The 15167-nt window shown below is 43.3% G+C and overlaps 1 protein-coding gene across 9 annotated transcripts in view; it reads left to right on the top strand.

Moving 5' to 3' along the window:
• Positions 1–15167, top strand: part of BRD8 (bromodomain containing 8) — a 39159-nt gene that overhangs the window by 10593 nt on the left and 13399 nt on the right. For 2 of the 9 annotated variants that reach the window (XM_055112983.1, XM_055112985.2), the window contains 12 exons: positions 286–430; positions 1616–1825; positions 2235–2515; positions 3181–3633; positions 3934–4027; positions 4214–4260; positions 5003–5217; positions 6210–6302; positions 6492–6560; positions 7247–7424; positions 8142–8246; positions 8716–8760. In XM_055112983.1, the coding sequence (XP_054968958.1) occupies positions 286–430; positions 1616–1825; positions 2235–2515; positions 3181–3633; positions 3934–4027; positions 4214–4260; positions 5003–5217; positions 6210–6302; positions 6492–6560; positions 7247–7424; positions 8142–8246; positions 8716–8760 (1935 nt within the window). Of the gene's footprint in view, positions 1–285; positions 431–1615; positions 1826–2234; positions 2516–3180; positions 3634–3933; positions 4028–4213; positions 4261–5002; positions 5218–6209; positions 6303–6491; positions 6561–7246; positions 7425–8141; positions 8247–8715; positions 8761–11049; positions 11151–15167 lie in introns of those variants that run through there. The other 7 variants (XM_055112986.1, XM_055112984.1, XM_055112989.1 and 4 more) reach the window with 5 other exon arrangements.

Raw genomic sequence — 15167 nt, 5'->3', positions numbered from 1 at the left:
AAGATCTCCTAATTAAATGTTAATTTTTAAAAAATACAGTAAGTTGATAGTACCCATGGGTCCTGAGGTATCTGAATCACAATTATTTTGGTTCTCTTCTCCAGAGAACTCTTGTCAAATAAGTTTTGAACATTATAGTTTAGAGTTTCCCTTGGGTCTTAAATTATTCTCTGTGGATATTAACTATTAGTTTTCATGAAGTTTGATCAACTGCTGGAGCTTTGTTGGGAAATGGTAGTGAAGGAAAGCTTGAGTGTAGCCTTCACCTCTATTCTTCCCTGGTAGGTCAATGAGAGTGAAATGGCTGTGGCTTCTGGCCACCTGAACAGTACAGGTGTCCTTCTGGAGGTAGGCGGGGTCCTTCCCATGATACATGGTGGGGAGATACAGCAAACACCCAATACTGTTGCAGCCTCCCCTGCTGCATCAGGTAAGTTACCACTTTTCCTTTATCAACCTCAAAGGTGTTGAACTTGACATTGACTGACCTCAGTTTCACTGTTACTAAGCAGTTGTCAGTGCTAGATTTAAAGCCCAACTTTTTCTAACTTTTTTTTGGAGCTACTTTACCTGGTAAACAACGTAGTCTCCATATTATAAAGCCATCTATCTTCAAGATAGTGATAGCCCTGATTGACCACAGCATGGATATTGAGAGTAATATTGAACTGCTTTCTTAGGGCTTGCAAAATCAAGGTGCTAGAGATACCTAAGATTATAGAATAGTGGAATAAGATTTGGAACCAGAGAATTGGGCTTGAATCTCAGGCCTGCCACACATTGGTTTTGTGACCTTGGATAGGTAACTTAGCTTTTGAGCCTCAGTTTCCTTTTTTATTGTAACATATATACTTCACAAGGATGTGATGAGAATTTAATGAGGTAGGAAGTATAAAGCAGGGAAATAAAAAAAGCTCCATAGAATACCATACAAACCTTATTGGTATTTGAATGGTATTGAACTTGGGTGGTTTACAATATGCTGAACTTCAGCAGAAGCGACAGATTTATTCATACCAGTTTTTCGTTTCTTGGTGATTAATTTTCCTCTGAGGAAAAATTACCACCCTTTGTTGTTGTTGTTGTTTTTGAGACAGAGCCTTGCTCTGTCGCCCAAGCTGGAGTGTGGTGGCACAATCTTGGCTCACTGCAATCTCCACCTCCTGCGTTCAAGCAGTTCTCCTGCCTCAGCCTCCTGAATAGCTGGGATTACAGCACCCACCACCACGCCTAGCTAATTTTTTTTTTTTTGTATTTTTAGTAGAGGCAGGGTTTCGCTATGTTGCCCAGGCTGGTCTCAAACTCTTGACCTCAAGTGATCCACCTGCCTCGGCCTCCCAAAGTGCTAGCATTACAGGTGTGAGCCACTGCACCTAGCCTTACCACCCATTTTTTATATATGTTGTGTGTTCTAGTGCTTTGGTTCATTCCTAACTTGGAGGAAGATCTTAAGTAAGGTTAGAGTAAGGATATAGATGATGAACTTATTCAATGCAGGAGTTGCTCTCATCCTTTGAGACCATAAGAATTTTCTTAGTTGAGTCTTCAAGTAGCTATTGCTTCTTATTTATGTGCTTTCTTCTTACTTCATTTTGTGTACCTCTTTATATGTTAGGTGCTCCCACTCTTTCCCGGCTTTTAGAAGCTGGTCCTACACAGTTCACCACACCTCTTGCTTCCTTCACTACTGTTGCCAGTGAGCCTCCAGTTAAACTTGTGCCACCCCCTGTAGAGTCTGTGTCCCAAGCTACCATTGTCATGATGCCTGCGCTGCCAGCACCATCCTCTGCTCCGGCTGTCTCCACTACTGAAAGTGTAGTTCCAGGTGCGTCCCTGAGCAGCCACTAGATCTAAAATTTCATTTTGAGCTTTAGTTAGAGAAAAATGACCAAGAGCATCAGCTCCGATTCAGATGCTTCTTCTCTGTTCTACATAGACATGTGCCATCTTTATCCTTAGAAATAAATATCCTTAGAAATAGATGTGAGAAGAGGTGGGTGGGCATTTATGTATTGCAGGAAGAGGCTAAGTATACAGATATGAGCAGGCTTGAAAATATGTTCTCACCTTTCTAGATAAAACTGGGGAGAAGAAAACATAGGCACATGTTGATGACTCTTTCTGACCTTAAGTGTTTGGATATTTGACATCTGTCTGTAGCGCTTATGTGATCTCAAGGTGGTCGCTTTGTACCCAATAAGCTTCTGAGATGCTTTTCTCTTTCTGTTACTCAGTGAGTCAACCCGACAACTGTGTTCCCATGGAGGCTGTGGGGGATCCACATACTGTGACTGTTTCCATGGACAGCAGTGAAATATCCATGATCATCAATTCTATCAAAGAAGAGTGTTTTCGATCAGGGGTAGCAGAGGCTCCTGTTGGATCAAAGGCTCCCAGCATAGATGGGAAGGAAGAATTAGATCTGGCTGAGAAGATGGATATTGCTGTGTCTTACACAGGTGAAGAGCTGGATTTTGAGACTGTTGGAGACATCATTGCCATCATTGAGGACAAGGTAACTATTTAGCGAAGCCCCAGAGAATCTCATGGGTCCTACATAGGCTTCTCTTTTCAGCCTCACTTTGCTGCTGCTGCTGCTTTTTTTTTTTTTTTTTTTTTGGAGACAGAGTCTTGCTCTGTCATCCAGGCTGAAGTGCAGTGGCATGATCTTGGCTTACTGTTACCTCTGCCTCCCAGCCTCAAGTAATTCTTGTGCCTCAGCCTCCTGAGTAGCTGGGACTACAGGCACATGCCACCACGCCTCACTAATTTTTTGTATTTTTAGTAGAGATGAGTTTCACCATGTTGGCCAGGCTGGTCTCAAACTCCTGGCCTCAAGTGATCCACCCACCTCGGCCTCCCAAAGTGCTGAGATTACAGGCATGAGCCACCATACTCGGCTGCTTTGCTTCTTACAGTAAGAATTACTTAAACAACTCTCCTACTTCTGCCCATCTCCATCTTTGTAGCCCTTTGGTGCTAACATACTAGTCATCTCCTCAGGTCTACCCATGTTACTGGTTTGCACAGGACAGGTGCCTCTTCATTGTTTGCCTCCACTACATGGAAAAAAATGGAGTGAAAAGCTGCAGATTCAAGCCATCACATTTGGTGCTAACAAAAATTGAAGGACTTGGGCTTCTTTCTGTGACCTCAATAGTCTTGTGTTTTGTGGGACAGGTAGATGATCATCCTGAAGTGCTGGATGTGGCAGCAGTGGAAGCAGCACTGTCATTTTGTGAAGAAAATGATGATCCTCAGTCCCTGCCTGGCCCCTGGGAGCATCCTATCCAGCAGGAGCGGGACAAGCCAGTACCTCTCCCTGCACCAGAAATGACGGTCAAGCAAGAGAGACTGGACTTTGAGGAAACGGAAAACAAGGGAATACATGAACTGGTGGACATCAGGGAGCCCAGTGCAGAGATCAAGGTGGAACCTGCAGAACCAGAGCCAGTCATTTCAGGAGCCGAAATAGTAGCTGGAGTTGTTCCAGCCACAAGTATGGAGCCACCAGAACTCAGGAGTCAGGACTTAGATGAGGAACCGGGAAGTACTGCAGCTGGAGAGATTGTTGAAGCAGAAGTTGCCATTGGGAAAGGCGATGAGACTCCACTTACAAATGTGAAGACAGAGGTACTTAATAAAGATCGGGGCTGGGGAGATGGAGGTTTATACCTTAGATAAGAAGTGACAGCTTAGGCTTTTTGGTTTTCCAGTTGCATTCCTGAGTTCTGACATGTTTGATGTGTCCAAAGCCCATAGGCTGTGATTAGTGTTATATATACTTATTCCTGTTAAGGTGACCATTGGAGTCACATTACATGAGTAGGACTTAGAATTTCTTCTATGGTCTCATTATCATTGAAGAATAAAGTTGTGTGAGCTATAGCGATTTATCAGTACTTAGGGTGTTTTTTCTTTTCTGGTTTTCAGGCATCCCCTGAAAGCATGTTGTCTCCATCACATGGCTCAAATCCCATTGAAGATCCTTTAGAGGCAGAGACTCAGCACAAGTTTGAAATGTCAGGTAAATAAAGTCCTCTTTCACTGACTTGAAATCATTTGCTTTGGCTTCTGAGGGGTTGTGGGTTGTGGGCAAGTAGAGGAGGTAGAACAGGTCAGCATGTAAAGGAGAGCTGCAGGGGATTATGGTCCATAGGAAGGGGAAGGCTAAGGTGGAAAAATCTTCAGGTAGTCTTTCTCTCCTCTGCAGACTCATTGAAAGAAGAATCAGGGACTATTTTTGGAAGCCAGATAAAGGTATTTCAGACTTTTCTTTATTCCTCTTGCCATGTGATTAGATTTCCCTATAGCACTACTTTTTAATGAATTTCAGTAAAGTCACGTCTTTATTCTCTGATAAGAGACTGGTATGGAGTTGCATGGGGAAAAGCTGCAGTAGACAGGCATAATGGGAGTACTATAGCAACAGGTGCCTCCCATATGAAACAGCATGTGAATATCACACAGTCCTTAAGAAGCCTTGATACACTTAGAGTGATTTGTAGTGAATAAGGATACCTGAGCCAAGGAGAACATACAGGAATCAAGTTTATTAATTAGACTATCCAAAGAGAATCATCCAGAGTTTTCTTTTTAGAATTATTAAAGCAGCAGTAACAGAGGCTTAAAGAATGTGATGTGAGCTTGCTCCATCAAATGAGACACAAAATAAAAATTATTTTTGATAACTTTGTACCCAGGGTCAGAGTTACTCTCGAGCAAGGGGAAAGAAGGAACGCCTCTTAGCTTAGTCTTAAGTAAGTAGCTTTTTTTTTTCTTTCTTTTTAAAAGATCCTGGGTATTATTCTTTGTCCAGGTTCTAAATTACTTAACGCAGTGTCTGTAAGTAGATGGTAGTATAAGTGATAGACAGCTGAGTCAGGAAACAGCGTGAGGTCATTTCTAGAACTAATTCTAACCCAAAAGACAGATCATGTTTAATGATGCTTTGCTGGATAGCTTTGCTTGCATTTGTTAACTGGAGCATACTGTATCTAAGGATGCCCCAGGTGAGGATGAGGAGGAAGATGGTGTCAGTGAAGCGGCCAGCCTAGAGGAGCCTAAGGAAGAGGATCAAGGAGAAGGCTATTTGTCAGAAATGGATAATGAACCTCCTGTGAGCGAGAGTGATGATGGCTTCAGCATACACAATGCTACACTGCAGTCACACACACTGGCAGACTCCATCCCCAGCAGCCCTGCTTCTTCACAGTTGTGAGTATCTGAGATTCTTTCTTTGAGGCCAAGGCAGTGAAGGTGAGAAGGAGAGGATCTTTTCCTTCCTTCCTTCCTTCCGTCCTTCTTCCTGTCTTTTCTCTTTTCTTTTCTTTTCCCTTTCCTTTCCTTTCCTTCTCTTTTTTCTTGTTCTCACTCATCCATGCTGGAGGGCAATGGTGCGATCTCAGTTCACTGCAACCTCCACTTCTCAGGCCCAAGCAATCCTTCCGCCTCAGCCTCCTTAGTAGCTGGGACTACCAGCCTGTGCCACCACACCCTGCTAATTAAAAAAAATTTTTTTAGTAGAGACCAAGTTTTGCTACGTTGCCCAGGCTGGTCTCAAACTCCTGAGCTCAAGCGTTCCACCTGCCTCGGCCTCCCAAAGTGCTGAGATTACAGGCGTGAGACACCATGCCTGGCCTTTTTCTTTATTTTTAAATTTTTATTTAAAAAAATTTTTTTTAAGGGACAGGATCTATGTGGTCCAGTCTGGTCTTGAACTCCTGACCTCAAGCATTCTTCTTGCCTTGACCTCCCAAAGCAGTAGAATTAGAGGCATGAGCCACCATGCCTGGCCTGATCTTTTCTTTAGTGTTTCCCTTTTTTGACCTGGAATAAACAGTTGACAAGAAATAATTAGGGCTGGGCATGGTGGCTCACACCTGTAATCCCAGCACTTTGGGAGGCTAAGGCAGGAGGATCGCTGGAACCCAGGAGTTCGAGACCAGCCTGGGCAACACAGTGAGACCCTATCTCTACAAAAAAATTAAAAAATTAGCTGGGCATGGTGGTATGCACCTATAGTCCCAGCTACTTGGAAGGCTGAGGTGAGAGGATTGAGTCTGGGAGGTTGAGGGTGCAATGAACATGATCATGCCACTGCACTCCAGCCTGGGGGACAGAGTGAGACCCTGTCTCAAAAAGAAAAGAGAATTATAATTTTTATTTTTTAACTTGTGCCTAGTGGAATTGCTGTATCTCTGTTTCAGCTCTGTCTGTAGTGAGGATCAGGAAGCTATTCAGGCACAGAAAATTTGGAAGAAAGCCATCATGCTTGTATGGAGAGCTGCAGCTAATCATAGGTGAGTGGGCTTTACCAGTCAGTAGGTTCATTTTCTCCTACTCTTCATTGTTGGTGACTGGAAAAAAGTCTGAGTAGGCTTCTGTGGAACTGCTGGTATTAGTTCTTACTACCTTTAGTTACTTAGAGTAAGTTCCCTCCCTGCGCTTCTGGAGAATGTCAGTAATTGCACCTTATTCCTTTTGGACAGGTATGCCAATGTCTTCCTGCAGCCTGTTACAGATGACATAGCACCTGGCTACCACAGCATTGTGCAGAGGTGAGCCATGGTCCACCCAGCATGGTAACTTGCCTGAATTATAAATTGTCCAGTCTTAGTGAAGTTTTGCTTTCGATAGAAAGTTTAAAGCAAGTAAGTTTATGGTTTTGCTATAAGGGGCACTGAGTGCTAAACTGATAATTCCAGTGGCTAGATCACCACTGAAAGTCTAAAAGAATAAATCTCCACCAGGAGCGGTGGCTCACGCCTGTAATCTTTGGGGGTGCTGAGGTGGGTGAATCACTTGAGCCCAGGAATTCAAGACTAGCCTGGGCAACATGGCAAAACCCCCTCTCTACAGAAAATACAAGACTTAGCCAGGTGTGGTGTCGCGCATTTGTAGTCCCAACTACCTGGGAGGCTGAGGTGGGAAGGATTGCTTGAGCCTGGAAGTTCGAGGCTGCAGTGAACCATGATTGTGCCACTGCACTACAGCCTGAGTGACAGATCCAGGCCCTGTCTCCAAAAAAAAACTAAATAAACTCCCTTTATTACCTTTCTCAATGCTTATTATATAGATTGTTTCTTGGGTTAAGTGCATGTTTTGGGATAAGGGGTTAGCATTTAAGTCCTGGCAGCTGGGAGTTAAGGTATATATGAGAAAGTCTATATGATAATGTATTCATAGATCTAGGTGCGTCCTCTTTCCATCCCCACTGCTACTTACCCCTGTTCTTTTTTTTTAGGCCTATGGATTTGTCAACTATTAAGAAAAACATAGAAAATGGACTGATCCGAAGCACAGCTGAATTTCAGCGTGACATTATGCTGATGTTTCAGAATGCTGTAATGTACAATAGCTCAGACCATGATGTCTATCACATGGCAGTGGAGATGCAGCGAGATGTCTTGGAACAGATCCAGGTACTTTGAGGATCCTTTGTGTTTCACCAAGGATGAAATTAAAATACTTCAAGGGGAGGATTCATATTGATGCCAAGAAGGGTTGCTGTGGCTTTTACATGGATAGCTGTCAGGGACACAATTGAAAACATAATATTTTGTTCTTATTTTTATTTTCTTTGGTGTGGTGAAAGAGTTGTGATACAATATTCTACCTTTCTTGGGCAATTATTTGCAGTTTCATAAAGTTTTTAAATAAAATTTTTTTTAAATGGTGAATGTATATTTTTTAATTACATTAAGTACCTGGTACATAGTAGGTGATCAGCAAATAAGAGTTTCTCCTTTCCTTTTCCCTGCTTTTATCCTATGATTGTGTTACCAGGTACTTTTTGGGGTGTTGAACTTGGAAGAATGTTGCAAATCTTTGCACGATTTGTCAAATTACTTAAATTGCTGAATGATCTTTGGTTCATTCTAGTTTTATTCTTTTTCTCATTCCTGGAGGATAGAGATTTTGATCCTATGTTATAGCAAAAAAAAGTTAGGGCTGCTTGATTCTTTAGCATCCCTATTGCAACTAGAATTAAAACTTAATATGTTAAACTTCCAATCAGTCAAAATATATTTGAGCCAGAAGAGTACTATACAAAGTTCTATTAACAGTGCTTAAAGTGTACTTAATTTGTCCCTACTAAATCAGGTCTCCATGGCCTACCCTATTTCTTCTCCCTACAGCAATTCTTGGCCACGCAGTTGATTATGCAAACATCCGAGTCTGGGATCAGTGCTAAAAGTCTTCGAGGGAGAGATTCTACCCGCAAACAGGATGCTTCAGAGAAGGTGAGGCGATCAGGAAGGAACCTGTGTGCCAGTGTTCCAGTAGTAGAAGTCTGAAGCATCCAAGGACCCTTATGTTACTACTTGGTATTGGGCTTCTAGATTCCAATGATATACAGACACATAGATCTTAGAATGATGGTGGTTTGCACCCATCTAAACGTTGAATAAGCCTATTGTAACCGAAAGGCCCAGTCACATGGGAGAAATCGTGAGTAGGGGAATTATTAATTCCTCTGGGAGAGTGCTCTCAAGGCGGGGGAAATGGCTTAGCCTGCAGCAGTTGGGGACCATCAGTTTCTGTGCTAGAGGCATAATGGACAGATTGCTTTTGGATCTCTTTCCTCTTGTTCTTGAGTTTTAAAATTTTGTCCTTGTGTGTGTGGTGCTTGTGTCTCTGTCCTGAGGTTTGGGGTGCTTGTGGCTGAGAGTTTCTGTGGAACCTGATCAGTGTTTGTTTGTCCTCTAACAGGACAGTGTCCCAATGGGCTCTCCTGCCTTCCTTCTCTCTCTCTTTGTAAGTATTGAATGGCTGCAAGGGGTGGTGTTGCCACAAAGATTCTCAGCTCTTAATGGGGGTGGGTGGCAGAGGGAAATCCAACATGCAGACTGTGGCAGTGTCTTGAACTTCTGTTTTTTCAGGTCATTGAATAAGAAACTCTTTTCTTCTGCATTCCTGTCTTTCTGCATGTGTGTGTGTGTGGGCTGGGTAGGGACTGTTTTTGAGATCACTGGGCTGAAATGTATTCTAGGGGTGAAGGATCTAGGATGTACCTGCTCGTCATTTCCTGACTTCACCTTTTACCAGTTCTTTTCTTAACAAATTTAAAATTGGTCAGAGCAGGAGCTGCTAGCTGGCTTTTTAACAGTGTTTCTCATAATGGCAGTACTCAGCAAATAGTTTTTCTCTTGTCTCCTAAAATTAAGTTGCAAGACTAATGTAACAAACAGTAAAATTTAAGCTAAAGAACTCAGTATAGGCTGGGTGTGGTGGTTTACGTCTATAATTCCAACACTTTGGGAGGCTGAGGTGGAAGGATTGCTTGAGCCCAGGAGTTTGAGACCAGCCTGGGCAACGTAGGGAGACCCTGTCTCTACAAAATTTAAAAACGGCAACAACAACAAAAAACCCTACTAGCTGTGCAGCGGAGTGGTGCGCACCTGTGGTCCCTAACTACAAGCTACTCAGAAGGCAAGGTAGGAGCATCACTTGGGCCCAGGAGGTCAAGGCTGCACTGTTCATACCATTGCACTCCAGCCTGGGTGACAGAACGAGACCTTGTCTCAAAAGAAAAAAAAAAAAACAATCTCAGTAATAATGACCACTGTGGCTGGGTGTGGTGGCTCACACCTGTAGTCCCAGCACTTCAGGAGGCTGAGGTGGGCAGATCACCTGAGGTCGGGAGTTCGAGACCAGCCTGACCAACATGTAAAAACCCCATCTCTACTAAAAAAAAAAAAAAAAAAATTAGCCGGGTGTGGTGGCATACGCCTGTAATCCCAGCTACTCGGGAGGCTAAGGCAGGAGAATTGCTTGAACCCAGGAGGCGGAGGTTGCCGTGAGCTGAGATTGCACCATTGCACTCCGGCCTGGGCAACAAGAGCGAAACTCTGTCTCAAACAACAACAACAAAAAAAGTGACCACTGCATCAATAGTGGCTGCTGGAATTACAGATAAGCTTAGGAGAGCTAGCCTAAAGACTTTTATTACTTTCCTCCATAAATTAACTGGCTCTGACTCTGTGTTGTTCATTATGGGACAGTGAGGTATGATGTAATGGAAGGGCATCAGGCTAGAAAACTACATGGTCTTAAGGTCATTGGATAATCTCTTGGGGCATTGTTTTCCTTGGTGTGTGATGAAGCTAATATAATGAGGTACTTGTCCAGCCTACCTCACAGGGATGTTGTGAGGATAAAATGAGATAATAGATATGAAACTGGCTTGGAAAAAAAAGAAAAGCATTATACACATGCAAGGTTACCACCTTTTTATTTTCACTGTTGCCTCATGGGCAACTTATGTTCATGGACTCTAAAAATTTTAGAGTCCTTGCATATTAGAAATGTAAAAATGGCCTGGCCCAGCAAAGGTTTCAGTAATTCACGTTGCCTACAGGCTGTACCACAGACAGAACATTATAATCTCCGTTCTTTCTTACTGGCCTACAACAGTGACTCTGGATCCCCCAAGCAAAGCATTTGGCTGGCTATTGCAAGGCTGGTTAATGGGATCTTTTATCTATTGAAGACAGCAAAATATTGCACAAGAGGAAGGAGCTGGGCTGCAGGGAGAGAGCAGCAGATGGAAAGAAGCCTTCTAATTGTCCTGATCTCATGGAAAACCACTGTCAGGAGGTGCTAGGGAACTAGTGCCAGGGTCAGTCTGCAGGAAAGGCCTTTCTTATAGGGACCAACAGTTGGACAGGTATGTTAGTCAAGAACCTCACTACCCATTGCCCATTCTGACTCTCCTACCTTTCTTTTACTCTCCTGCTCCTTTGCACATGATTTGGGCCTGGGTGGGATGACTAATAGTTATTCTGTGGGACCCTAGGTGAATTCCAAGGACCTTTGTAGTGGGCATGAGCAAGATATTCCATCCTACATTTCCACTCACAAACTACCAGGTGTTCTTTAGCCACTCTGTGGGAAGACAGAAATATGCCCCTCATCCCTCTGGATTTTTCTGCTGATTCTCTTCTCCCCTCTCCCCCAAGAAACCAAATCCCCAACTTTTCTGTTGCACCGTCTCTTGTCTCCTGACCAACTCATGCTCCCTTTCTTTCTCTGCCTGTCATCTAGGATGGAGGAACCAGGGGACGCCGCTGTGCCATTGAAGCAGATATGAAGATGAAAAAGTGAAGCCTCAGAGTTACCCTCTTTGAGCCGAACCTAAAATAAAAGTAAACAAGATAGAGCTTGGGCTTGCGGGCCCAGTTCCAGAGGTGGAAGTTACAGAAGAGGAGGTACCTGGGCCACACGACATGAGCTGGAAAATCTCTCTTAGAGAGTTGGAGTAGCACAATTGCCTGTTTTAGGGCAGAAACCATGGGCTATGTTAATGTCCTAATGTGTAGCTAGCAGATTGTAGCTAGTTTGTATTGTCTTGTCAATTGTACAGACTTTTTAAAAAAAAACAACCACCAGTGAAATGTGTGTGTATACAATAAACTGAAAAAAAAAAACTAGCCTTTGGCTTGTTCTGTGTGTGTGTGTGTGTGTGTGTGTGTGTGTGTGTATTTGAAACTTGTTTCTTCTGCATAACTATTTCATTTGTAGGAATGAGATTGTTACAGGGGAAAAGTCTTATGAACTGCTTGCTGTAGTGTGAGAAGGTAAGCAACCAGAATTGAGTTTATAGTTAATATACCTTAAGGTGTTGCATTGCGCAGGAAAGACTTCCTTACTCAGATTTTCTTGAATGTTTGGGAAAAGTAAGGTTTTTAGAATTCTGTTCATGGCATTGCTTAAAGAAGATTAGAGCACGGACATAGGTAGCATTGTCCCTTACCTCAGGAACATTTGTCTCACTTAATGCTATCTTTGCAGATGGTATTTCTAGGATAGTGTGTTACCATTTTTTTCCTGTTTTTATGGTTAAAGACTCTATAAAGAGTTCTTGGCGGCCGGGTGTGGTGGCTCATGCCTGTAATCCCAGCACTTTGGGAAGCCAAGGCTGGCAGATCACGAGGTCAGGAGTTCGAGACCAGCCTGGCCAATATGGTGAAACTGTCTCTACAAAAAATACAAAAATTAGCTGGGCGTGGCGGCGCATGTCTGTAGTCCCAGCTATTTGGGAGGCTGAGGCAGAAGAAGCACTTGAACCCGGGAGGCGGAGGTTGCAGTGAGCTGAGATCGCGTCACTGCACTCCAGCCTGGGCAACAGAGCAAGATTCCATCTCAAAAAAAAAAAAAAAAAATAGCCCAACACTTTGGGAGGCTGAGGTGGGAGGGTTGCTTGAGCCCAGGAGTTTGAGACCAGCCTGGACAACAAAGTGAGACCCTTTCTCAAAAAAAAAAAAAAAAAAAAATTAGCCCAGCATGGTGGTGTGCACCTGTAGTCCCAGCTACTCGGGAAGCTGTGGCTGGAGGATCTCTTGAGCCACGGAATTCAAAGTTGGCAATGACCTATAATTGCATCACTGCACTCCAGCCTGGGTGAAAGAGTAAGACCCTTTCTCAAATAAATGTAGTTCTTAACATTGCTGTTTGAAGGCTAAGCCCAGTTTTAAGAATTACTGAATTTGGCCAGACACGGTGGCTCACACTTGTAATCCCAGCACTTTGCGAGGCCAAGACAGGAAGATCACTTGAGCCCAGGAGATCAAGACCAGCCTAGGCAACATAGCAAGACCTTGTCTCTACAAATAATAAATTAGCCAGGTGTGGTGGCACGCACCTGTGGTCCCAGCTACATTGGAGGCTGAGGTGGGAGGATCACAACCCTGGCCGGTTGAGGCTGCAGTGAGCTGAGATCATGCCACTGCACTCCAGCCTGGGCAACAGAGAAAAAACACCCCTAAATTTAAAATCTCAGTTCAATTCCAACTTCTGTTAATAACTAAACTTTTTTTTTTTTAAGTGATGAGTGACTGCTCCTGGCCAACTAAACTTTTTTTTTTTTTTTAATTCGGAGTTTCACTCTCGTTGCCCAGGCTGGAGTGCAATGGCGCAATCTCGGCTCACTGCAACCTCCGCCTCCCAGGTTCAAGCGATTCTCCTGCCTTAGCCTCCCGAGTAGCTGGGATCACAGGCATGCACCACCAAGCCCGGCTAATTTTGTGGTTTTTTAAGTAGAGGTGGGGTTTCTCCATGTTGGTCAGGCTAGTCTCAAACTCCTGACCTCAGGTGATCCACCCGCTTCGGCCTCCCAAAGTGCTAGGATTACAGACATAAGCCACCACGCCCGGCCAACATTTTTAAAACTCAACAGTGAAATGAAATAGTGCCGGGCACCGTGGCTCACACCTGTAATCCCAGCACTTTGGGAGGCCAAGGTGGGCGGATCACTTGAGGTCAGTAGTTCAAGACCATCCTGGCCAACATGGTGAAACCTCATCTCTACTAAAAATACAAAAAATTGGCCAGGCGTGGTGGGCGCCTGTAATCCCAGTTACGCGGGAGGCTGAGGCAGGAGAAGTGCTTGAGCCTGGGAGGCAGAGGTTGCAGTGACCCGAGATCGAGCCACTGCACTCCAACCTGGCGACAGAGCAAGACTCCATCTCAAAAAAAAAAAAAAAGTTATGAACTTTTTATTATAAACAGATGGCTATGATGAAAAAATGAGTATTAGATGAATATCACTTTATAACTAAATATTTAGATAATATGTCACACTGGAGCCTGGTCTAATAGTCAAAGTCTTCTTGAGAAGGGTTTAAGAGGATACGATTAGAAGTCACAGATCTTTTTGCCTTTAATAGAACTATATTAGGATGCTAAGGAAGAGAAGATACAGTCTTTGTGAGGCGATGGAAAGGTATTCAATTAGTCCAGGAGTTAGAACATGAAATTCCTTGTTACATGGACATGTTGCAAACAAGAAAGGAAAATAAAAAATAACATTGTAGTCCCAAAGCAGTCTGCAAACAGGCATGAGATACAAACACAAGCTCTAAAAGCTGGGAGAAGTGTGTGGAAAAGGTCCATTAAAGGACATACGTTTTGAGTTGGTAGAGAAGGTGATAAATGAGACTAGCAAACCGAATGGAAGGTGTAGGCATCTGGTGGGGGTGGTGGGTGGCAATACGGAGAAAAATGTAATTAGAACAGGGATTATACTAAGGAATAAGGAGGTGTACATGTGAGTGAAGGGAACAAAATAAGGCTAAATTTGTGGAGGACTTTGGCAGATTGAGAAATTTATATTTGAGGTGATAGCTGTTATAAAGCCTTGAGTAGAATAACTATATTTGTTGAGAGCAGATAGGATTAAAGATAGAAAAGCTGACTAGGAGACTATGGCATTTATTCAGGAAAGGATGGACACTGAGAAAACTTATTGTGGGAGAAAACTGGGAAGAGGACTTGCTTACTGAATATAAGAGAAGGAAGGGTCAAAACAGAATTGTGGGTTCTGTAGACTAAGAAAATGGTGATGGGGTCGGGTGTGGTGGCTCATGCCTGTAATCCCAGCACTTTGGGAGGCAAAGGTGGGTGGATCCCCTGAGGTCAGAAGTTCAAGACCAGCCTGGTCAACATGGTGAAACCCCGTCTCTATAAATATACAAAAATTAGCTGGGCATGGTGGTGGGCACCTGTAATCTCAGCTACTCAGGAGGCTGAGGCAGGAGAATTGCTTGAACCCAGGAAGCAGAGGTTGCAGTGAGCCGAGATTGGGCCATTGTGCTCCAGCCTGGGCAACAAGAGTGAAAGTTCGTTCCAAAAAAAAAAAAAAAAAAAAAGAAAGAAAAGAAAATGGTGATGGGGATAAGGAAATTGGGAAGAAGCAGTGATTTTGGAGATAAAGGAAATGTGATTTTTATTTTAGAAATGTTACAGCAGGTGGTAGAGCATCTAAAGGGAATTGACTTTTGGATGCATGGAGAAATGACACCAGAATTCATATAAGAAGTAAAGGTAGAGAGATTTGGGAGCCACCTGAATAGAGGTCAAAGTTGAAACCTCAAAGTATATATACATTTTTTAAAAATACATTAATAAGAAAGCAGAGGACCAAGCACGAACATAGAAGGTAGGGATTTATTGAAAGTTGTAAAAGGGAGAGGACAAAGAAAGATATAAAAAAACCAAGATAGTGGTGTAATGAGAGCAAGGGAAGATATATTTTAAGCTTAATGTTTCTCAACATCAATTTGGATATGACCAGAAGGATGCCAAAGGCAATCCTGAAGTGTGTTTTGAAGGTTTAATGGTTCATAGGTTAAAAATGTTTATACACTGAGGAAAATATCCCCTGC

Source organism: Pan paniscus, chromosome 4, assembly GCF_029289425.2.
Source record: "Pan paniscus chromosome 4, NHGRI_mPanPan1-v2.0_pri, whole genome shotgun sequence".
Taxonomy (NCBI): Eukaryota; Metazoa; Chordata; class Mammalia; order Primates; family Hominidae; genus Pan; species Pan paniscus.
The sequence above is the reverse complement of the archived record's forward strand: the minus strand, read 5'-3'. Positions and strand labels throughout refer to the sequence as shown.